General features: G+C 43.3%; 1 protein-coding gene across 1 annotated transcript in view; it reads right to left on the bottom strand.

Moving 5' to 3' along the window:
• Positions 1 to 26,185, bottom strand: part of maml3 (mastermind like transcriptional coactivator 3) — a 111,071-nt gene that overhangs the window by 45,568 nt on the left and 39,318 nt on the right. Inside the window, exons 2-3 of the mRNA XM_022740018.1 lie at positions 8,133 to 8,873; positions 6,191 to 7,135 (exon numbers count right to left, since the gene is read on the bottom strand). Of these exons, the coding sequence (XP_022595739.1) occupies positions 6,191 to 7,135; positions 8,133 to 8,873 (1,686 nt within the window). The remainder of the gene's footprint in view (positions 1 to 6,190; positions 7,136 to 8,132; positions 8,874 to 26,185) is intronic.

The raw sequence follows: 26,185 nt of genomic DNA, 5'->3' as shown, positions 1-26,185 counted from the left end.
ATATAAGACATATCATGAGCGAAATAAGCAGTCGACGCCATGACTGAGTGTTTCCACCTTGAAGCAGTGAGCCAATGACAGTCTCATAGAAACAGATTCACACAGTCAGGGTTTCATACGTCATACAAACCTAAGGAACCAATCCTGCCAACTTGTGGGGACAGGGAGCGGGCTAAATAAACCTGAAACCTTTCAGTACAGAGAGTTTGACTTAGCACAACCACTAACGCTGTGTCAGCCATTGCCAGTAATAAGCTAACAAACAACATAAACAAATAAAAGATGCTAACTACGCTAACCGCTCTGATACGTCTGCTAGTCTCTGATTCTGATCTCAACAGACTCCTCATTTGAGTCTGAGTCTGACTGAGGCTCAAACATGTGGCTGAGTCTCTCTGATGTTTCCTCCTCTAACCATCTTGATACTCTCTGCTCTTTCACCTGTCAACCTGGAGCCAGCAGGTCTGGGCCTGATCCAGAATTTTTCAACAAGTAAGAGTAGACATGCTTCCAGCTCCAGTTTTCCATTATTTTTCACTTTTTATGTTGGAAAACAATGTTGAACAAAATGTTAATAATAGCAGAGTATATAACAGCAATTTGCATAAATAACACTACTTCTGTATAAACATTAGTTGTATTTTATTTGTATTTATCCTTTATTTATCCAGGAAGGTCCTAATGAGATACAAGATCTCTTCTTCAAGGAAGTCGTGATCAAGAGGCAGCACAGGGGTTGCAAGAAAAAAAAAAAACAATTTCACTTAATAAAACACATCAAAGCTAAAACAAGAAAGAGGGTGAAGGAAAGTGAGGCACCAACAGTAAATGAATGAAAGATGAGAAATATAAAAGGCCAGCCACTGATATCCGTATCCCAGTCCATTTCATATGTGGTTACTCATTTAAAACAGTTGTTTAGTTGTATAAAATATGTTAAATATTGTTGAATATATTTAACAAACTAATTGTATTTTGCAAGTCTTCCACGCCCAAGGTTCATAAAAGAAGAACGCCGTTTGGCCGAGCTCTGAGTGCACCTCGGGGACATTTAAAAGAATCCGATTAGCGCATCTAGTGCTAGTAACTGTTTGAAAGGACAACAGGCTGGAGATATAGGTTGGTAGTTTACCTAACAATATCTTGTAAATAAACATCAGCATATGTTTTTTTCTCCTCTGGTATAGGCAAAGTCATCCTAGTGATTCATATGAAATACAATGGTGAGTCCGTTGCCCCAGTATTTGTTTTGAAACGTAAAGCAGCATGATGAGCAGAGTCTAGTTTTCTAAGTGTTTATGAAGTTGCATGCATGCAGATTATATCACCATAATCTAAAACTGATGTGAATGAGCTTCGTACAGTTTTCTCTCCTGCTGTGATGAATGTCATCAAGCAATATGTTGTAGCTTGCCAATACTGCCCCCAGCAAATTTGCAATTGTTTGCATCCAGTCTCACCTTTGCAGACACTTTACATGCAGTCACATCCCTTCGAAAATTTGCTTGACGTTCTGTTTAACAGTTTAAAATGATCCGCTATACATGATTTTTCCATTGAATCCAAAACACTTCCTCATATTCACATCTGAGAGGGTTTGATGTCCCAACACAAGACTCGGCCTGTTCCAATTATGCTGTGAATTTTGAAATCAAACCAATTATTACAGGTTGACTATTAAAGTTATATTCCCACATTTAAGTAGCCATCCAAATAAAAATTAAAAAACTGCAATTATTATTCATTTAAACAGACGCCTTTCAAAACAAATGTTGGGCGTTGCTGTAGTGCAATTTGTTATACTTATTGGCTGTTTTATATATGATGGGTATACAATGTATTTTTGTTACAAATAAAATCGGCTGATAGTATCAGCTCAGCTGTTGGATTTGGTGTCCTTAAGTTAGTGAAGACAGCGGTAGTGTGTGTGTGTGTGTGTGTGTGTGTGTGTGTCTGCCACCCCTGAGACCTTGTGGAGGTCAGGGTTCTCAGGACAGAGAGGATGATGAGAGAGACTCTGGAAAGAGAAGGGTGGGGAAGGTAAAAAGCAGGAAAGGCTTTAGCAGAGAGTGTGCATGCCTGTGGGTGTTTTTCAAAGCCTTTTTATTTGTTTAGTGTTAGTGTGTGTGTGTGAATGTGTGTGTTTGTGTGAGGGGGCTGGTGTCGTGACTCACAGGGCTATTAGCACCGGTGTCGGCTCCTTTGTGCACTGCAGTCGGTGTGCAACACCATAATCTCCTACAGTACATGCAAAAGCACACACACATGTGCTCACCTCCAAACACGTATCCATTCACACATACACACAGCCAAACCTACAGCTCCAATTCATCAGGATAACACAAGACTAGACTCTCCTCTGAGGCCAACACTTGTCAATCCATTCTCATCCAATCATCACTCAGATAAGCCCAAAGACCCGCCCCCACGCTGCTAGCTCCATACAGCTGCATGCGCGCTTGTGCAAAAAGCCACATCCGTCTCACAATCATTCTGTCTCTCTGCCTCACACACACACACACACACACACACACACACACACACACACACACACACACACACAGGCCACCGCATCATCCGTCACACACAGACAATCACACAAACATCTTCCACAGACTCATGCACACGCCTTTGCTCCCCCACTTGCTACTTCCACTGAGACATCCACCACTGTGGCGACGGTAACCGCGACAACGGGCATAAATTAGCGTCATGGCGATATGCAAAGCAAGGCAACAATTAAAGCTTGACTAACGAGCTTTTGAGGAGTGAGGCTGAAGTTTCCCCGAGCAGCTGCTAACTGGATTAGCCTACACACACACACAAACACACACACACTGACAGAGAGAAACTGAGGGAGAGAGGACACAGCAGAGACAGTGATGTTAAAACACCACCTGTGACAACTGCCACACACACACACACACACACACACACACACACACACACACACACACACACACACACACACACACACACACACACACACACACACACAAAGGCTAATGTACGCATACACTAATGCCGACAAAGAAGACACAGCTAGCATCACTTCACCCAAGCACAAACACCATGACCAAGCTTGAACCTGAGAACTACAACTGCAGACCATCAATGGGATCACACCAGCAGTCATTACTACATTATAACATGACTACTCAGTACTCATGGGTCAGACCACACCCATCTTTGAACTCAGTCTTCATTTTGATCTCAACTACACACCTGTAAAGTTTTGTGAGTGCATCCTGCACAGTTGTGACACTATAGCTGTGACAAGATCTGTCTCATATAAACACCTACCAAAGCACTAAAAACTGCCTCTGTGGTAGTTCCCCCTACAGTGGGTGTCTCCAGATACATCTTGCCATGATGATACGCACACACAGATTCACTAAGTGAAAAAAAATACCAGGCGCCATGGCTGGTAAACATTAAAACAAGTGGGTTTAAACCTTTACTTTCTGAGCCGATCCTCTGCAGTTGCAAATAGATGAAGCAGACATTGGTGAAAAAGTCCAATCAAGTATCTGGAAACTGAACATCTAAAATATAATTATTGTTCGAAATCATTAAGTGTGAAATGATAGAGGGTGTAAACACAGTGCACACTCTAATGATACAAGGAAACTAACAGGCTAACAGGTTTTGTAGGGCAGAAGGGGAATGTTATTGAACCATGAGGTCTCCATGTGTGAGCTCCTGTGACAGGACACATAAACAGTAAGCAGTGATGAAGGTGTTGCTACTGTCACTGCTTACTCGGGCAATATACGAGTTTTGCAATGGGTTCACTGTTGTTGAATGTGTCAAAAGCCATAATTAATAAAAAATTGTTGTTTATTACATTTGGCATATGTTGTCACTATTTTCACGATTTCTCACCTTAACACACCGAAGAATTTAGCAGATTTGTGTCCAATGTGCGTACAATTAAGGCGCAGATGGTTTGAAAACTCTAATATTAGAAATCCGATTTGCCCAGACCTCTTTTACAGCTGACATGTATTGCCAATTGGCATTCAATTCATTATGACCGACCTAAGTAGCAGCGCTTGCAGTTAGGTTACTTCAGTGTTAAAATTCTTTTCCATTAAAAGAGCACTCTAGAGATTTTGTATAGCACTTCAGAAAAGTTGGAGGATTTAGGGGAGATACATTTAAAAATATATTGCCAATATTAAAGCAGCAGAAGCTGAGAAATCCTGACTTCTAATCCGCAGTGTGACCAAGCTCCGAAAGCACTACACTTCCCACAATGCCATCTGAAGATGTGTTTTTTTTTTAAGACTCTCCCTGTCTGGTAAATGTCTGTGTTTACCGCTGTATTTCTGATTGTAGTCTCCAAGCCAAGAGAACCATGATGACATCACAATGACATCATATTTTCTCCAGTGCCGCAGGAGACACTGAGGGGTACTGCACATGACCTGTAACCGATCTTGATGTGGAAAATCAGTGGAGTGCCCCTTTACTCTGAGTCGTCGTTATCCTGTAAATACTGATGTAAACATCATCTGAACCCACTTACACACTAATAAATGCTCACTATAACAGTGCACAGTGATTTCTGTTGTATGTTGCTAAAATGTCCTTCAGTTGATTTGCTAATGTTACTTGAGATCTGTGTGGCTATACACTGAAAATAAACTTACTTACTAATTACAGTCATTATAATTGTGCTAAATGCATATAGAACGGTGAGTATTTTGCATTTCTGACACTCCATTCTGTATTGCTCACTTATTTCTCTCTCACCAGGCCCTTGACTTTCTTTTTAATATGCTCCATCCTCACTCTACAATAAATCTCTTTCTGCATTTGCCTTTCTCCTTTAAGTCGTTCCTTTTCTACTGTGCACATCCCTCTCCTCTCTCCTCCCGGTCTCCAATTCTCCTCTGCTCACTCAAATAAATCTCTCCACCCCCCCACCCCAACCCCTCCCCTTACACCCACCGCCCCTTAAATCTATGAAACCCACACAAACATATATGTGCACGGACTCGCACTCCCTCACTCGCACACACAAACACACAGCCCTCCAGGCAGGAGCCACAAAGGCCCCATATTAATAAATCTGCTCCTTTATTGGTGCTGAGTGTCTCTGGCAGAGGGAGAAAGAGAGAGAGACGGAGGGAGCAGAGGGGGGAGGAAGGAGGAGGAGCAGGACAGGAGATGCAGAGATCAACCAGAGGGGAGGAGGAGGAGGTGACTGACTCTAGCCATATCATAAACACAAGGGAGGCAGAGTGAGAGAGATAGAAAGATAAAGAGAGAAGGAGACAACACTGACAAGTGCATCGTCAACACATATGCACAAACCAGCAACACAGACTTTCTATTGACGATAATACAATGGCCCTGAGATAATGAGCAAGGAGAAGATGCACAAAAGTGTGAATTTCACTTGTGTGGGTTATTATTGGTTAAGCTATAGTCCATCCACACCTCCTTAACGTCCTCTGTCCACTGGATTATTAAAGACACCTGACACCTGGCTGAACCACTGGAGCGTTCACAGTGGGCTGCGCCGCTCGCTGGGCTCGGGAAACAAACTGCCCGGGGTGGGCTTTCGGTAATGACAGCAGCTAGCTTGGCTTAGCAGTCCAATCTCAGCCATCAGTCAGCTGTGACAGATTGGGGATATGAGCAAAGGAGCCGTTTAGCTTTGGTGTTAGTCGTGGTGTGTGAGTGCATGCGCTTGTGTGTCTGGGGGAGGAGGAGTGGGGGGGGGCTATCAGTGCTGCTAGTGTTGCAGAGGCATCAATACACTCTCGACAGGCCATTTTCCTATGTCTATTCCCAGCCCTGGTTTGTTGCTGGGGCAACTACCGCCATTTTACCTTCCCTGGCTGCACCTCTGGAAGATTTTATAAAACGGCAATCTGCGTTCTGTAATCTCTCCCAGTCAGCTGTTAAAATAAACTTAGCTCCTGTTATTATTCCTGAACCATTATAGCGAACCTCCAGTGGACAGCCTGTGTTTCCCCAAGGACTGACAAGCAAAAACTACAGGGTGTCTCGTTCTCCTCCCAAGGTCATAGGCTGAGTGCTCTATAACACCACCACCCTTACACATGGCGCTCATCTCCACAGAACCTGTTCTCTGAAGAATGACCCTGCAATCATAGTTCAAGCTACACAGCTTGATTAAAAAATGACAACAGAGGGCATCAAACAGTTCCCTTACCTGTCCATGAGGCTGCATGGTGCTGTAGGGCATGTTCTGGTTCAACACTTTCTGCTTCATCAGCAACATCCTCTTCTGCTCCTCACTCAGGTGGGCTGTCTGTCCTGGGATCGGCCCCTGGGTCTGCCCTGGCCCCGCTCCCTGGCCCCCGCCTCCTCCACCACCCATGTAGGGAGGCATCATGGGGTTCTTGACCTGACTGTTCCCTCCCATGGGTGGAGTCATCCTCTGGCCTATGTGATCCACCCCGCTGCCACTGAAGTGACTCAGTGGTTTGGTGTTGTTGTAGGACAACATGGCTGCCGTTTGCTGCTGCTGCTGCTGCTGTTGTTTGGTCAGGGTGTTCTGGTTGATGCTGTTTGGCTGCTGCTGACCCATCATGCTCATATGGTTGTGAGGGAGGTAGTTACTCATGGGGGCTTTGGGCCCATTGTTGGGGGCCATCCCAGCCACTAGAGGGCCCTGTGGTGTGTTAAAGGCTTGCGGTGGGTACATCATGGGGCTGTTGGGTTTGTCCTGGTTAAAGGGACCAGAGTTATAGGGACTGGTTGGAGCGCCTGCAGGGGACCAGTTAGCTGCTTGTTGCTGCTGCTGCTTCTGCTGCAGCAGTTTAGCACGTTGCTGAGCCATTGCTTTCAGCTGCTCTGCTGGAGAAAGTTCAGGCGTCACTGGCCCCACAGACTGACCTCCAGGGGCAACCCCAGCGGCTCCAGTTCCTGTTCCTGCCTGACTGACCCCTGGGCCCGGGTTCATCATGTATCCATTCCCAGGCCTAGAGACTGCTTGTGTCTGAGCCTGGGTTGGGGTTTGAGGGGAACGGGCCACGCAGTTGTGCAATGGTGAACCTGATGCCATGGCAACGGCTGGAGACTGCTGCAGTGGTTGCTGCGGAGGTGTTCCATTGGCAGTGGTGGCAAACTGAGGGCCCGATGATGATGGTCGGACCTGAGGAGAAGATTCCACACACAAATCCCATGAGAGTTATGTACCATCAATACTTATATGAACAGTTCAACACAATGCTGGGAGGCGATTAGCTTAGCTCTGCATAAAGACTGGAAAAATGAGGAACAGCTAGCCAGGATATCTTCGAAGGTCAAGAATACACCAATCAACACCTCTAAAGATTTCTAAATTAACCATCCTGTTATAGGATGGATACCATGTCTGTACAGAGACCTATAGCTCAGCTGGAGACACCACACAGAATCACTGAAGGGAGGGTTAAACTAATGTTTGTCAAGAAATAGTCATAAGACACAACTGCCCCTACTCTCATAACTAATAAAGTAACTAACTAACATATTAAAAATAGTTACTTACTTATTCAGATTGCTTTGAAAATTATGGTATGTGTATTATTAAACTTTGGAGAGAGCCAGGCTGGCAGTTAGCCCCTGCTTTACATGTTTAAGCTAAAGTAAGATAATCACCTCTGGGCTTCAGCTGCATACTCACAGCACAAACATGAGAGCTGATCATCTCAACTCATCTCTCAAGAAAACAAAAACACAAAAAGGGTACTTCCGTAGAATTCAGTCTTACTCATTCTCAGTCTTATATTAGAAAAAATTACAAATCCATATTCATTTCCTAAATGAAACCATTTATATTTTAATAGTCTTTTAGATATTATTCCTGTTCGGTTGCCTGGCTGAACTATCTAGGAATTCTCTAGTGATATTTTGTCATTTGTACTGTGCAGTTAATACATGGTTTATGAATTGTTGCTGTTCTGATATACTAACATGTTGACAGACAGATCTGTTGTCTGTTACAACTAAAAGCTGACAGTCACTTAAATTAGTGCTCGCAAGTGAGTTACAAGCTTTAGAGCAAATATCAAACAAACATCATTACATGACTGAATCACCTAAGGTGGTTACAATTTAGTGCAGGGATCGGGGTTAATAGGCATCATGTTGACCCTCTTAACACTGACCTGTGGTGAGCCTATAGGAACCTGCGGACCTCCCTGTGGAGGCTGTGGAGGCGGAGGCAGGGCTGCTGCTGGCGCGGCCCCCCCTCCAGGTGCAGTCGTGTTCCCAGCTGCTTCCTGCGGGCCTGGAGTCTGATTGTTTGCCGGCCTGCCAAACTCTGCCTCTTTCTTGTCCTCAAAGTCCTCATTGAAGAGGTCGTGCATATCGTCCTCTGGCACGGTGTTGGCCAGCTCATCGATCAGCTCCTGCCACTCCTGGTCATTGAGGTTGATGTCAGAGAACAGTTTGTTCTGATTGGACAGAGACTGGGGATCAGAGGACTCCATCCCACCTCCGTCATCCAGCGGCTCCTGTTTCAGGTCTTTGAGGAGGCCGAAACTGTCCTCGAGGTCCAGTGAGCCGTTCAGCTTCACGTCTGGGAGATGGCTGCCACCATTCTTCCCCAGCTCATCGGACGCCCGGCCTACATGGTTGCCATTGCTGTTTGTAGTGTTGTTTCCGGCGGAAGTGTTGGGCCCGCCGAGTAAAGGCTTAATGTCCATTTGGTGATGCAGAGGAGAGATGGGTGGTACACTGTTATTGTTGTTGTTAGGGAGACCTGTTAGTGCGTCTAAACCACCAGAAACCTCCTTTCGTACCCGTTTGGTGGTCGGTGAGTAGCTGCCTCCATCACAGATGCCGTTCTGGTCTCCATTGAGGGGCGATCGTGCACTGTCCAGTTTCCTCTTTACAGTCTCCTGGAGCTGGACCAAAGAAGAAAAAGAAAATAAATTAGGGCTGAATATGAAAACTTTTCTGTGATCTTCAGGGCGCTAACAATGGAAACAACATGAGATACCAAATCAATAAGGCAACAGGCTGCTTCCTCTCTACACACATCAAGAACTGTCGTGAGAAGGCGAGAGGTGTGCTGAAAATCAAAATATCACCGAGACAAATCAATTGTTCTTTCAGCAGAGACTCAACCTGGCTGAAATAATGATCACACCATTGAGTTCTCACATGGAGCATATCCTGCACATTATACACACACATTTTCTTTAACATGGAGTAAAAGACGGGTCAAAGCAACGAGAAGACTGGCAGCCCTCTCAATGAGCAATCTCAGCAGGCTGGACTCCAGGTTTTGTGAGGAGGGAAGGAAAGATCAAAAGAACAGCTTGTATAGTATCCTCTCCATCATTAGCATCAGCCAATGGGCGACTGAGCTGCCCCATCTAAATCCACACCCCATTCTTAGCCTAAACCCAACTGCCTCTGCCATGGCACAGACGAGATAACAACAGGGTGCTAACGAACACCGGCTGGCAGTTAAGGTAATCACTATCATAGACCTGGGTGGGAGAGGAGAGGAGAGGAGGTACGGAGGGACGGAGGGACAGCAAACAGGAAACTGAGGCATGGCAGGAGAGACGGGAGGCAAAGTTAAGGGCAGAAACTGGGGACAGGAACAAAGCAAGACCGTGCCCACATGAGAACTCTAAAATTCTCACCACTTCGTCCTCTTACCCTCACCAAGCAAGTATTGTCAATCACCAAAAAGTTTGCTTTATAAAAACGTCTAAGTGGCAGTAATGATAGTATAATGATAGTAATAATGCTTGGCCGAAAGTATGAAGTATGTCAGTTAGTTAGTTATTAAGTTAGTAAGGAAAATGGCAGCTGTGAAGACTCAGGTTAACAATGGGAATTGGCAATAACTAAACTGTGATGAAAAAAGCAGTAAAGTGCATAAAAATTGAGGCTTCTGTGCAATTTAATAATCTCAATTTCACTCCTAACTCCTGTTAATTTTAAACCCTAATGAAGTTGGCAGAGAAATAGTAGATGCTATTAAAATGAAGGATGGGAAGCAGGGACCTCATTTGTGAAAGGTTCCCAGGGTACAGATTTTGTGCTTCGACCCAAATCTGAGCCCGTGTTTAAGATTCATACCAAAATTTTGGTGTCAAAATCAGAAATAAAAGTTCACATTAAATTCATTGTAAGAGGGACAGAAGTTATGGATACAGTATTATTTCATTCTATTTATATTCTTATGAGGACTCTGAGAATGAATATGTGAAGGCAGATTAGAGATACTCAATCACAGATATATTTGTTAATTTAACAAAAACATTAATGGGCTTACGAATTCCATCTAATGAAAATGCACAATGTATATTTACAGAGAAAGAGGAAAAAAAACGATAACAGACTGAAAAAATAAATTTTACTGGCACTATTTGACTGAACCTTTGAAATCTCCTTTCTATCTCATCCTCTCAGTTAATTTACACACACACACACACACACACACAAACACACACACACATTTGCACAAAGGCGTACAACTCATCCCAATGCATAGACACACAAATGCACTTTGGTAGGAGCAGTTTGCAAGTTACATATACAGATCTACATTTCAAATAGCCTTGTGTGTGAAAAAAAAGAACTGAGATGCAGAAGAATATTTAAATATTCTGTAAAATCCACACTCTCAGCTTTCACATGTGAAAGAGTCAAACACACACACACACACACACACACAAAGGCGGTACCACTGATACATGTATGTGTGCAAACGCACACTTAGCTCTTTGTTATTCAGATGGAACAACAGACAAAATATATTCAGATTGTATTCTGACCCTGAGGTGGACCCACTCAAGCTGGTAGACGCACACACACATACCATGTCACAAAAACACACACACCACAACAAAGAGCACACAAATCATCCTTTTTTTACTTTCTTGGTTTACTGGTGTATGAGTGTAGGTGCGTGTGTGTGAGTGTGTGTATGATGTGTGTTTGGGGGGGGGGGCTGTCAGACTGGCTTTCCACTCTGTTCTCCACTATGACTGACAGTCAGCCTAATTATCTTTATGGCATGATAAACATTATTATTATTGACAGCCAAAACTACAGTGTGTGTGTGTGTGTGTGTGTGTGGCCTGAACTCTCAGGCTGGTGTAGCCATTACAGAAACAACAGAGAAAAACACAGGAAAACACACATCTCCACTGTCACGACATGGCTTCATCAACTCTGTGTGTTTGTGTGTGTGGTCCTGCAATCAATGGGTTTAAATAATTCAGGTCTCCTGGATGCAGGCTTGGGTTTGTGTATGTGTGTGTGAGTGTGTGTGTGTGTGTGTATGTGTGTGTGTGTGTGTGTGTGTGTTACAGGTTTTCCCTAAATGCCAGTGACTCATGTTGATAATAACAGACTCGCCTTTCAAGGCCCACCTATAAAAACTCCCATAATTATCCAGGTGGTGTGAACTATAGCACCCTCCCACACTGATGCATGCATGTGCACATGCAAACAGAGGTTTTTCCACCTATTAAAAAAAGCATTACCAGTTTAACCTTCTTGATAAGTGCTGAATATAGAGGCAGAAACAAAGAAATAGAAAAATATGTTGAGGCAGAAAAAAAAAAAAGAGATGGACTGTGGTTCTGTCGGCTCAGTACCGTATGAGTCAGCACGCCACAGCCTGAGGGAACGTGACAGAATGAATGACAAAACTGTGAGCCGGTACAAAATACTTTATATTAACTGTAGTTAATTAATCATTTGTTTCTTTTAGCACAATTAGCAACTAATTACACCTCTGAATTACAGTAATATACCTGTCAGGCACTGCAAACAGAACCTGACAATATTTTTATTCATTTGACAATCACAGCAATAAAATACCTTTGAAGTGAACTGAAGTGAGAGGAATGGAGTGTTTGCATGTGTGAGAGAAAGAATCTGAGCCGGGAGAAGACATGGAGAGGCAGAGACAAAGAAATATGAAGCAGTTTAATCAAGCCGGAGTGCTCGAGAACAGAGGGAAAAAGAGCATCAGAGTAAAAAGGACGAGAGGATGCAAAAGAGCAAAGACAGGAGGGAGAGGAAAAGGAAGAGAGCGCTGCTTGTTTCCCCTCCTGCGTCTCTCTCTGTACTCTTTGACATAAACACCTGCTGACTGCTCCTCTGTCTGCTCCCACAACAGACAGAGCGAAAGAGAGAGAATGACAAAAGTACAGAGAGACAAAGGTAAGAGAGACGCACACACACAAGGAGGAAGAAGGGATTTATTTGTCAGGCAGATGGTCTTTTTCCTTTGAGTGGAAGAGCTACCAGAACATGAAGATGAAGAGGAGGAGAGAGGGTGAAGGAGAGAAGAGGTGGTGGTGGTGGGGGTGGGGGGTGATGATGGTGGGAAGGCAGGGAGGGAGGGAGGGAGGATGGGATAGGTGGCTTGATGGAAAGGCACAGCGCGCCAAATGACAGCGGGGAGCAAACGATGAGAGGGTGATCAGAGAGGGAGAGGGAGGGAGAGAAGAGAGACAGAGATGGAACCACTAAGGTGCTGTTGTTATAGCAACCTGCTGCTCTGGTGCTTTGTGCACTGCATCCTCCTTCTTCCTCCTCCTCCTCTCGCTCACTTACTCACTCTCCACCACCCTGCCTGCTCTCCTTCCTTTTCCTCCCTCTCTTTAAAGGTTGAGCATCACATCGAATTCAAACCAAAGTCTCAACATTAAAAGAACATGTCCGTGTCCAGACGGCTGCACAACATGGGGATTTTTTTTGTTTTTATGTTATGAACTAAACATGGAGGCATCTAGAAGACATGCTTCTCAATGTGAGGACAATGGTCAACAATGGAAACCTTTTGTCTATAGGATTACACTTGAAAGTGGAGAATCTAATCTAAAGCCACATAATAGTTGCATTCATTGTAAGAATAACTGCAACATATTTCATGCATGCCGTGCAGCCATTCCTCTCACCCTCCTTCCCTATTCTGGTTTACCTCTACCCATCCTTTATATTGCTTCACTCCTGACTCTCTCACCGCCACATCATCACTCACTCTTCTCTGTTCTGACTGCAGGGGACAGTCCTGCCAATAATAGGCAGGATATAGCCACACACACACACACACACACACACACACACACACACTCACACTCTCTCACACACACACACACACAGTGATGACCATTGTCCAAGAGATAGTATAACCAGATACATGAACATAGCATGCATATACATCATTTTTTCAGTATTCTTAAAGAGAACATGGAACCGGTTTGGTTTGACACTGGTAGTACACAAATATATTAGAAAAAACACCCACAAATATGTAAAATTATTTTCAGAATTCCTAGCTACCTATCGAGCTAGCAAGCCACCATTTTGGAATGTAACTCAGGGAGCCAGCTAGTGGCCACACCCACTGAGGAAGTGAACAAAAATGGCTATTGGAAGATTAGGAAATCATAGTTCAAATCAAATTATAGTGTCATCACAATATTGAACAGTGTTATCGCACACCACAAACTTTCCTCATATCGTGCAGCCTACTATTTACCAGAAATCAATTCTTCTTCTTCTGCTCTATGGCAGTACTTACCAGTGGCTGCACAGTAGGCTGCTGTTTGAGTGCGGCAAAGAGGAACTGATTTCCAGGAAAACTGTCATTTTATCTGGGTGTGTAACTATAAAGTTTATCAATACATAACTTGCTATTGGTTCGTAGACTCACGTACTCGCTGATTTCAGATCGAGTATTTCAGGATCAACATTAACAATAATGGTCCAAAATTATGTGAAAATGCAGTTTTAAGCCAAATAACATCACATTTTCTTGGGGAAGGAGCCTAAATCCCCTCAACCAAACACCAGAATATGCATTTTTTTGGGGGATCCTGGTTAGACTTGTGAAGTGAAGTTAAATGTGGAGTGACTACAATGAGGTGGTTAGATGGTCATTCAAAAATCCTGCACCATTCCAATTCAGCACACACTCTCATCCACATATATCTGTCGTAATTGGCCAAATTTCATTTGGTTTACCTGGTGCAGGCCAGTATGGACCTTGGTTGTGTGTGTGTGTGTGTGTGTGTGTGTGTGTGTGTGTGTGTGTGTCCATTCCTGGTCTGGCCCACTAGACTGTGAAATGAGTCAATTAAATTAAACAGGTCTTTAATAAGTAAATGTGTTAGCGTGTGTGTGTAGTGGTGATGGAGGTATAGCAAAAAGCCCTGGCATGTATCCACCTATTTTGAACCATAACCTGCCTGCAACTCTGCTGTTCAGCTGTATGATGTCTTACAGTTGATGACAACAACAACAACAACAACAACAACAACTGCAGCTCTACAACAACAACGGTTTAGATTCATGTGAAATGTATTTGAATGTATGTGTTTTGAAGGGTTATAATGTCAAGGAGAGACGTAATAGGGACAGAATAAGAAGGAAGCACCAGTGTCATCCTTTAACATTACATCACCTGCTTGTTGGCTGTTGTAGCATCCAAACAAGCTGCAGCATGACTACATGTTCTATGAATCTCACTTCTCTATAAACAAGTCACAGTGTAGCTTTGATGACTGACTGGCTGATGTTAAAAGAAAGAGGAGCAGTCTCACAATTCCTTTATACATCTTCTATATGTGACCAGAGGTGAAGTGAAGAAGGGGTTTTGGTCTTGGTTTGCTGTGACACAGAGTTTGACATCAACTATAAAATATCTATCTATGTGGAATGTCAATTAACTTTGATGATACTCATTTTTTTAAACTTCATTACTATTTATGACAGCGAAAAGAAGCAGGATGTACAAGGGTAAATCGCAAAGGAAAACAGGCAAGGAGTCAGAGTGTCTGTCCTTCATTTCAAGGACACACAAGGACACAGCTGAAGTGTCCTTGAGCAAGACACTGAAACCCGAGAGGAGGGTTGTTCTGTAAATAATTCAGACACCAAAGGTCTGTAACTTGGCGCAACACTTAAAACTAAACTGGTTGGTAGAGAAAGATTTGGGCCTGGTTCTGGGACACGTCGGTCAGCAGACTGAAGGTTTGGACCCTAAAGGAAGAGTGTGCATATTTGCTTTCTTGCCAAGAGTTTTATACCACTCTACATGTCTGTAAATATGTAGTTGAAGCCAGCTTAGCTTAGCATAGAGCCAGGAAACAGAGGGAAACTGCTAGCCTGTCTCTTTGTCTCACATCAAGGCAAAGAGGTCCGTTTTGAATATAACACACTGGATTTGGGCGTCTGACAAGGCCTACAGTTTCTACCCTGTGCAGCGATCTAATCTCACACCTTCACATTAGCGTAAGATATTTTAGTGTAAGTGCAACCTTTTCAGACACACGATGTTGGGGTTTACTGACCAGATCCCTGAACGTTGAGAAATAGATGGACGCAACACAAAAAGAGTCTGTGGGAGTGAAGGACAGAAAACTCCAAGTGACAAGAGGAAGGTACAAACAAAAGAACCATTTGGCCGCCATCCCAGAGAAGGGTGTGTGTGTGTGTGTGTGTGTGTGTGTGTGTGTGTGTGTGTGGTGTGAGAGCGAGCAAGAGAGCGAGAGAGAGAGAGAGAGAGAGAGAGAGAGAGAGAGAGAGAAAGCGCCTGCCAGTCTGCCTCCTGTACACAGGGGGCCTATACACCCGTGATTTGAATACACACACACTTCTAATCTTCTAAACAATAAATGCCTTAAAATTTTTTTTTACCTTTTTCCAATTCTGAAAATGAATCGAGTTTCTGAGCACTGGCAGATGTAAGGAGGGCTTGTTAGACATACTGATATTCTTATGCCATTGTTCTGCGTTGGGATATTCAGTGTATGGCAAATACTTCTGACTTAAAAAGATGTTTTTATCTAAAAAATAAATCAATATACATTTACATGAAAAAACTAAGATGAGAAATGGATTTTAACAGTTGGGAGTTGTCAGTGAGTGTAACTGTGCCACCTTACAGAGACAGGTAGAAGACTAACACACACACACTATTGTGATGTGGTTTATTGCAGCTCTTTCTCATATGTTATGTTATGTGTGAGTATGTGCCGTAACAAAGGGTGTGAGCATGAACATGTTCGTGTGTCATCAGCACTTTCAAACCTGCTGACCTGACATAAAAACCTAGTGGCCACAGAAAACCATCTCTTTTCCCCTCCCCATCTACTCTCTCCATCCCCAACCCCACAACTCAATAACAGAGACCTTAGTGTGTGTGTGTGTGTGTGTGTGTGTGTGTGTGTGTGTGAGGGAGAGAGAGACTGAAAGACCAAAAAAAGAAAAAAAGGAGGGGGATAAGGAGCAGTGTGTGTCAACAGACACATTTATAAACCATTAGCACTGAACTAATTATCATCCGAGTCAAGGACTATGTGTGAGTGTTTGCGTGTTTGTGTCCATCTCTGCATGTGTGTGTGCGTGACTGTGTCTAAGTGTTTACATTTTAGAGATAAAGTGTAAGTAAGAAAGAAGGCTAGCAGAGAGAGCCAAGAAGCAACAGAGAGAGAGAGAGAGAGAGAGAGAGAGAGAGAGAAAGAGAGAGAGAGAGAATGAGGGGACAAGAGAGGGGAAACTGTGTACTGTGTGTGTGTGAGTGTGTGTGTGTGTGTGTGTGGTTCCTGGCTGAGCAGCTCCTCTCTATTTATAGAGCTGCGGCTCCTTCCTGTTTCTGGAGCTGTACCATCACGCCAGGAGGGGGTGGGGGGATAGAGAGAGAGAGAGAGAGAGAGAGAGAGAGAGAGAGAGAGAGAGGGGAAAAGGGAGAGATGAGGAGAGGGAGGAAGTGTGAGTGGGTGTGTGGGAGGGGAGACTGGTCGTGTTTGAGTCTTTAGTAAATCAACAGATCCACCCTCCCTCTCTCTTGCTCTCTCTCTCTTTCTCACTCTCTCTCTTTCTCCCCCTCCCACCCCATCCCTTCTTCCTCCCCCTCCCTCTCTTACTCAACAACATGGGCTCAGCTAGCAGCTACGAACAAAACTACACAGCAGAGACGGAGAGGGAGAAACAGAGGAACAGAATAGACAAAATGAAACGGCGCTAAAGGATGATTAGTGGGATATTTTTGCATCAGATGGTGAAATTACAGAGTTCTCTTGCTAAATGGGACACTGAAGAGACATGAAATCACAGGACGGACAGCAACAATTGTTGACTTATTAGCTTTTCAAAATCATATGGTATCTGTGCAAATGAAACCCCTCTACTGTTCTTCCTGATTTGATACTAGCCAGACAAACTGGGATTAGAGTTTGTATATCTGGTAATCACAAGAAAAATAAATCTAACTAATTTATATAGTCTGTGAGACTGGCAAGCTTTACAAACCGTAGCCACCCTATACTGACCTTGAAGGAAGACAATGTCATATGACCAAAGTTTGTCATACGAATATAATGTTACATTTATCAAAAGCATTTAATCTTTTCTTAATCACAACAAAAGATGTCAATGTAATATAAATTTGAGATGTAAAACAAACCCAAGAGAAACAATTTGCCATGCCATGATATCTGAGTCTGACATGAGTTTGACAGTATGTGGAAGGGCTGTGAGAAATGTACAGAGCTACAGATTAGCTTACCATGCTTTGACTACACTATTTATGTTGTAGATTTGTGCTAAAAGCCAAAACATATATCCCCACAAGTTCCTGTGGTGTACCAGCTCAGCAGACTAAAGTTTAATGGATCATGTAAAAGGACGTGATAGTAGAAAATTCAATCAGTTGATAGACAATGTCTAAAAAAGAAGCCTTGGACCAAATTAAATTTAGACTAGCTATTTCTGGGCTATTTAAAAAGTATAATTACAAGGCTAGCAGTAGAAGCATAAACAAACTGGAATAATGGGAGGGTTTCCTGTTCTTCCCAGTCTCCACACATTGCTGTAAAGTAGCATTAGCGAGAGATGCTACTGTGTCCCAACAAACACAAAAGGATGACAACTGAGACAACACCATCACAACTCAAAAAGCTCCATCAGCTGATGAAGACCATGGGATATGGTTGAAAAATCCAGAAACAAGTTCTTAAGTGGGTGAGTTAGGTTCATGTTGTTTGTTTGTGGGAAGCCAGTGTGGGATCATGTCCTTGATACAGCACTAGTAACTCTGCCTGTTTGTTGTGGCAGCTGCACAGATGGAAATACGATGTAGGTGGGAGAGTGAAAGCCTCGTAGGTGTTACACCCTCCAGGTGACGGGTGAAAAGAAGATGCTGGTAGCACCATGTGTGATGGAGGTAGTAGTGCATGTCTATCTACACTCTACCAAGGTCAACAGTGGTTTTATCATTGACAGGATGCCAGTAAAAAGAGAAGCAGACATTCACAATACAGAAAAAATATCCAAAAAACACTGAACAAAACCTTATGCATTGTAGGGATACCGTTGTTAATGTTTGAATGGAACATTTATTATATTACTTACTAACTGAACCCATTCATGCAACCTATTACTTTTAGCCTACAGTATTTTGCCACACAAATCCTGTCCAAACTCAAACAGACACAGAAGGACTCTCCTCGCTCCCTTTCTATCATTCTAACCACTACAGGATAGGGCTGAATGATTTGGGAAAATAATCTAATTGTGACTTTTTTTTTTTACCAATACTGCAATTTAATATGCAACTATTTTTCATAGTTCCTTATCTTCTGCTCCGGCATGGCAACCTGGCTAAAATATGTGCAGGTGGGCATGCTGTTCCGCTTATCCACTGTATTTATCAAAGCCGTAAACCCAGGCTTGGTCACCGCGCTGAGAGGCATCGTATCTTTCCTTATGAACTCTGTTATTTACTGAGTAATTTCCCCCGTGCTGTTTTGAATTACGTTCATATGGAGTTATGCTTTCAAACATTTCGCTCAGTGATCCCTGTCGGGTGGTATTTGGCTTACTGGACACTGGTGGTTGGCATTTTAGCCATGCAACTATAGTACATGGCTTTGTTGTGCTGATACAGGTTAGTAGTGTCGCCCCATGACGTAGCAACGGTAGCAAGGCAGGTTCTGCACAATACCTGACGCTGTGCAGCATCTTCTTTTTTAAAGTCGAAACAGTTCCACACAACTGACGTACTGCTCCTCTTTGACACTGAAGTTTCCGCAGTGCCAGGTTCTGTCGAGCCTGAGGCCATTATACCACAGGTCAAAGTGTAGCGTGCCAAGTTGTTGCTCCCTCTTTTAGCCGACTGCTCTACTCTCGCTTGCAGAAAATCACGTTTTATCATATTGCGATATTATCGCAAAAGCAATTAATTGTTCAGCCATACTATAGGACACTGTAAAAAATAATACAACAAGTCATTAAAGGAAAACTGTGCAGGCCAACTGTTCTTGATTCAAAACTAAACCAATACCCAATAGTATATATAAATTGACTTGAGTTCAAAATGTAACTAGCTAGGTTTACTCCAGTCCAGCTGTGTATGGTTCAGCTGTATTATGTAGGAACATCAGATGAGGACTCCATATCAGCAGCCATTCAATATTAAATGACTCAGAATGGTAAATGGACTGCATTTATATAGTGCTTTTCTAGTATATTGACCACTCAAAGCGCTTTACAATGTAAGTCTCATTCATTCACTCTCACACACACACACACACACACACACACAGGTGGCGCAGCATCAGGAGCAGTTAGGGGTTCAGTTTTTTGCTCAAGGGCACTTCGACGCGCTCTCAAGCCGATGCTCGAGCTAGTACATTTTGCCGTTGGCTGCTAGTCGTCTGATGTGTTGGTCACTTTCACAGTCACTGTCTGGAAGGTCTATCACACTAATGTCCATATCATGCTGCATGGGAAAGCAATCAAAAACGCAGTTTATAAGCTACTGCTCCTGAGTCCTGACTGCAGATATGAAGAAAAAAAGATTAGCACAACAAGAGAGGAAAAAAGCGGCGAGAAAGGAAGAATGAAGGGGGGGACTCCTGGTTTCATGGCCAGATGGTCACCAGGAGGGGCCTGACAGCTGTGTGTGTGTAGGTTTCTGCGTGTGTGTGTGTGTGTGTGTGTGTGTGTGTGTGTGTGTGTGTGTGTATGTGTGTGTGTGTGTGTGCAGGAGAGAAAGAGAGAGAGAGATAGAGACAGATTGTGTCCAACACCTGTCCTCCCTGGACACAACAACAAAAGAGGAAAAAACTCAACGTGGGCAACATCAAACGCAGAGTGAGAAACAGAAAGAAGGTGAGAGGAGGACAGAATAAAAGAGAGACAGCATGAAAAAGATGACAGACAGGTGGAAAATTTGTGGGGGGATTTTCACCTCTGTTTCCTCTCCATTATCACATGCTGAGAATGCCATCTGCAGCCAAAAACAAAGTATGTTAGTGTGTAATGTTATTATTAGTATGTAGTATGAGTGTACAGTATGTGTGTATCTGTGTGTGTTTCATAGGGGTTCCTCTGATTGGCTTGGTCGGGCAATGTGCCACTGAAGGCGAGCATACGATTGGCTGCGTCGAAATCCAGTCGGCTTCTGCCTCTGCCAGAGCCTGTCGTGAGGGCAGACTGGTGCACGTATGCGCACACACTCTCACTCACTCTCTCTCACACACACACACGCACGCATGCACGCACACACAGATTTATGGATGCTCTAGTAACAGGAATGGCAGTTTTTTCCCTCTGTTTCACCAGTTTTCCCTCTCTACGCTGTTGCCTCTGAGCTGAGGGGGGAAGAGAAGGATCGAGAGAGCAAGAGCTACAGTGAGGGAGGGCGGCTGCTATGGTAACAGATCACAGTGGCAGCCAGTGGAGGGGCCCTGATGGCTACTTGGCAGCAATGCCAGAATCTCACTGGCTGTGCACACGCATCAGTGTGAATGAGTGTGTGTTGACCAGAAAACATGCTGAAGGGAGTGTGATGTGTGTTGTGTGTGTGTGTGTGTGTGTGTGTGTGTGTGTGTGTGTGTGTGTGTGTGTGTGTGTGTGTGTGTGTTTTTCTGGGAGGAATGAAACCATTGAGCTGGTGTGTGTGTGTGTGTGTGTGTGTGTGTGTGTGTGTGTGTGTGTGTGTGTGTTCTGTGCTCCAGATGTCCTTAGTCTTGCAGATCGATGGCCACATGAGAGCACATCCCACTAACTTGAGTCACAACACCCGTCTCCTTCCTCTCTCTGTCTCTTGTATATCTAGGCTGCAGATCTCCTTGTTTCAAAATAAAATACTTTCCTGTGAATTGACCAATCAGCTGATCAACTAGCCTCATCACTTCAGCCATGATAAATCACCTGATGAGACCCCGGGAAGATGTTGTTCCAGTCCACTCGTCCTGGCCGTCTCCACTCTCACTCTAATTTTTCTGTGTGCATAACTAGGTCATGCAGTAGTAGACTGCTGTTGCCTTGCCTTTGTGTGATTCTGTGAATGTGTGTGTATGTGTGTGTTTACATAGCCTAAACACACATTTCAACTAGACCTGGAAAGAACAAAGTCCAACTCAGTATGTGTGCATTCATGAAACAAATGCAAGATCCAAGTATGCACACACAAACACAAACACAAACACAAACACACACACAGATAATTTATGTTCTTTATAACCATGTGGGGGAGGTAGAATACCTGTAAACCTGCATGAGTCTGTGCTGCACTTTTGTGTGTGTGTGTTTGTCACTGTACTCATGAAGAGGACAGTGGCAAAGCACATTTGTGGTAAAGGACTTTAATCTAGAGTTTGCTTTACTTTTAAGACAGAACAGCGTACTCATTCCTTTTGTCAACTTTTGTATGTGAAGCGCCAGTAGTTAGAGTGAGTATTCAAAACCATGTAAAACATCAAACTTTTTTTACAGGTTAATGCATTCATATTCTGAAGCCCCTACACACCCTCAGTACGCCCACACAAGTGTTTTCACTGACTGTTTGTAGCCTGATAAGACCTCCTCTCAGGACTGTATGGTTCTTTACTGACCTTGCTTGACTCCTAAATTACTGTAGTCACCTGTCACCTGTTGAACGGGACAACTTCCACTTTTATCACGGCTCGATTACAGCAGCATTAATGGCAGCTAGAGTTTAGAATGAAGTTCACTCATTTTGGTAAAATTGCAACTAATAGACGATCTGATCTCAGGTAAATGTTGTTAATCTATTAGCAGTTGTACTTGTTAACTTAGAACTGGTTAGCAGCAGAGAATGCACGCTTGCTAACTTGCAGTTCCCAAACCAGCTACCTTTGCAGGCTACAGCTGTTAGCTTGCCAGCTAACTTACAGCAGCTAGCCGACTAGTAATAAGTAAGTAATTAAGGATATCAATAGCTGTGTCCAAAATAACTCATTCACTCATTTTCTCCATATATCATAGATGCTTGACAGTTCACAGTGAGCCCAAAACATATACATCCTCACAGCGTAGTGTTGCACCACTGCAATTTTCTTTACAAGGCAGCACTCTGAATTTTGATTGTTGGCAGAACAGAGCTACGAACTTCATGCATAATTTCCGCTTTTATGGTATTGCTGCTTTTACTCAAGACAGATAATTGTCGTACCACTGTACAGTATGAATGGGTCTCTGTGCTCATGCCCGGCATGTGTGTGAGTCTGTGTTTGTTCACCACTCCGCCTCAGGGCAGAAATCATGAGGGAGCGAGCAGATAGAAAGACTAATCTATCAAGACCTCTCTATCTATCTCTGCCTCTCCTTCTCTCTCACTCTCTCATCCCATTGATCCCATCTCATGGCAGAGTGATCTTCATTTAATGCAAAAACAACCATGAGCTGTGTTTTTTTGTTCCCGTGCCTCTTTGCTGGGTTTATATGTGTGTGGTCACTCTCTCTCCTCTCATGTAAAATGTACTTTTTTTTTTTATACCAAACTCATCAGACCTCACCCCGCCCACTAAAACTCCATCCTTATCCCTCTTCACTCATTTTTCTTCACCCTCCACCCAACTCTTTCTTTACCATATATATCCCCTGCTCTCTCTTTCTCTCCCTCCATCCATCCCATCCCGCGTTATGCATCATCTCTCTCATCTGTGCAGAGCGGGCAGACCCATCATTACCCCAGCATGCAAGTATTGATCCACTGCCCCAGTGTGTATGTGTTATTTTAAGATGCTCAGACCTGTAATCAGCGTGTTAATGATAGTTATCGCCAAAGTGACAAAGCTCTCTGTGGTTATTCCAGGCCTGTTGATACCAGCGAGAGGCTGGCAACCCAGACGCACACACACAAACACAAGTATGAATGAGGGTGAATGGTGGCGTGTTGCTGCTCTAATGAGGGCGAGTGCTGTTCTGGGGCTCGTTGGGTCAAATTTGTGATGAGGAATGCTTCCTGTGTCCATCAAAAAAAAAATGAGAGCTCATAGCTCACATACATCTTCCTTATCTCCCCAGGATACAGTAGCTAAATGAGTTTGCCTGCTTATGTGTAGATATATGTGGTGGTTGCCATATCTGAGAAAGGTGACATCATGAGCACTGTGCTTATAAGGATATTAAACACTGGCCTCAGAGTCTGGGATCATATCTTGCGTGTTAAGATTATCTTTTTTTCTTGCATTGGCATAGACATAAATAAGTGGTGTGTGTGTGTGTGTGTGTGTGTGTGTGTGTGTGTGTGTGTGTGTGATGGCTAAGCAAGTGTGCACAAATCACTGTCCATCAGCAAAAAGGAAGTGAGGCTGTGTAGCTGCAGGCTTTGACTCACTTTGGACAAATGACTTCTGCATTTCCCCAAAACATGGCAATTTCACATTCCTATCAACATAAGGCAACCTAAACACTGTGCCCACACACACATACACATACACACACACACACACACACACACACATGCAGATGCAATTCATCTTGATATATTACAGGATACAGGTGTTGCACCCCCACACCATCCTTCCAAAAGCAAATCCATATTCACACGCACACACATACACAGCTTTGCCAGTATGGATAAGCCCTATTTGGCAGTGTTGAGGAAGATGCATTTCAGAGGTAAATGACATCATTACCATATAAATGACTTCCAGCCAAACACATCTGCTAATGTAGCTACACACACACACACACACACACACACACACACACACACATACATACATACATAAACACACACCAACAAATATGATATGGGTTACACATACTTTTAGTGCAGCAGACTTTCACAACACAAAAACCTCACACATCACACACAACCGTACAATTTAAAAATAGACACACACTGTAGGCTCTGATGGGGCTTAATGCGGCAGGATGGGAAGGCCAACCTTGAGCTATGGAAATAACGCCTACAAACACCACAGAGCAAACGGAACACAACACAATGGTAGTGGAATTGACAGGTGAGTCGAAAAGCACGAATCAAGTTACACTTGAGATAATTGTTGTTGCTTGTTTTAACGCTTACTGATGTGGAGAAACCTTCACTTAGGAAGAGAAGGTTGAGTCAAGATATGTGCTTTTTAACCGCGCTGCCTGCTTCACAGGCATATGTTTACTGTAAACACATTCACACCTTTGAGCTGCTCAGAATAACAGATATGTGTCTACTAATGACCACACTAGGAGACAAATGTCCTTTGTCTTTTGTATTGTTTTCCTATACACTTCTTACTCACAGTGCTTATACATGTCGCTAATCACTGTATGAATGATAGGATGGCTCAAACCTGGCAGCTGATTTTCTGTTAAAGATTCTCTGGTAATTTGGTAAAGTCAGCACATAGAGTAATACACTTCAATACAATAAACCATCAAAGCATTTCATTTCCTGACAGGTTACATATGAACCACCAATTACACCACAGGAACAAGACAGGGTTTATTAGGATTAAATAGGGTTAACTGAGTTAGCTAAACACATTGAATTCTATTGTTTTTAGTGAATTGGTATCAAAAGTCAGAAAGTGGCAGCAGGAATGTCTATCAGGAACATGCAACTGCACAATATGAACAAAATGGCGACACACTCGCAAACACGCTGCTCTACAGTGCTACTAGTGGTCAAAAACTTCACAGAGCATCTTTAAAGTCGTGCACGAAACAGACTGGGGATGTATATTTTTAGATTACTTGTGCTAACATATATGGGATGCAATAAACGGGAGAGCACGTTTACTCTCTCAACATGAAGTGAGGCACTTAGAGAAACTTGGCTGCAAACATTTCACTTCTGTAAGTTGAAATATTTTTGTTCATTTTTGTCTCATAAATTTATCTAACTCGATTATTGGTTTGCGGATCAAAACAATTCATAAGTCATTTTTCCAGGTCTGAACCTGCCACAGGGGGATTTTAGGCCAAAGGGAAAGTTTAAGCTCAAGAGAAACATTAACTTAATTCATACTGTGTTATATATTGATATTCAATGACAGGAAAAAAAAATACTGCAATGTAATGTTGTTGTGATACTCATCATTTCACTGTATAGTGGCACCTTACTTGACACAGTGTTAAGAATTTAGTCTTGGACACCATATGTGAGGATTGATAACCATCTTTCTTCTGTGGTATCCTTATTTTTCCAGCTTGCTGCTGTTCTCCAGCTGTGCTGCCCCATGGCGAACAGAGAAATTCCTCTTTTGTACAGAACAGCTCTGTAAAGTGGGAACAGACTGAACACAGAATTTCTTTCCATGCAAAGGATCTACAGAGGGGTGACGAATTAAAGGAAAAACCTGAATGAGTGGAGAAACATAACGAATGCAGATGCTTCCACACAGGTGCACCGTATGGTACAATTAAGCAATTAACATCCAATCATGCTCTGTGGCAGGAAAAAAAATGCAGAACAGTCCCAGATGATTCTTATTTTGTATAAAGACGGCAAGAGGAAAAGATATAAGTGACTTTGAAAGAGGGTTAATTGTTGGAGCTACAGTTACAAAGATGCTCAACTGGTCAGTGACTAAAATGACACTTGCATCAGGGAATAGATGATCATGATGCTCATGCATTTGTCTGACATGTAGGAAAAACAGAAGAGCAGTTCTTCAATCAGAAAGTCAATGCAGGGTGTGATGAGCAAGAACAGCTCGTCCACAGTTAGTAGTATAGTATATAGCTTTAGTGCATAAACCCCTCATTACAAAGATGAATGTACACGTGAGAGTTCAATGGTGCAAAAGCAGTCAACACTGGTCTACAGAGGTGTGGAACAAGTAATGGGGTCAGATGAGTCATCCTTCACCATGTTCTCAACAAGTGGGGGAGTGCATGTGTGGTGTACACCAAGAGAACAGGTACAGGCCTGAATGCTTGACACCTACAGCGAGGGGATCCGGTGGCTCTGTTATGTCCC

Source organism: Seriola dumerili, unplaced genomic scaffold, assembly GCF_002260705.1.
Source record: "Seriola dumerili isolate Sdu_G_001 unplaced genomic scaffold, Sdu_1.0 BDQW01000050.1, whole genome shotgun sequence".
Lineage (NCBI taxonomy): Eukaryota > Metazoa > Chordata > Actinopteri > Carangiformes > Carangidae > Seriola > Seriola dumerili.
Note: the sequence above shows the minus strand (reverse complement) of the source record. Positions and strands in the feature narration are given on the sequence as shown.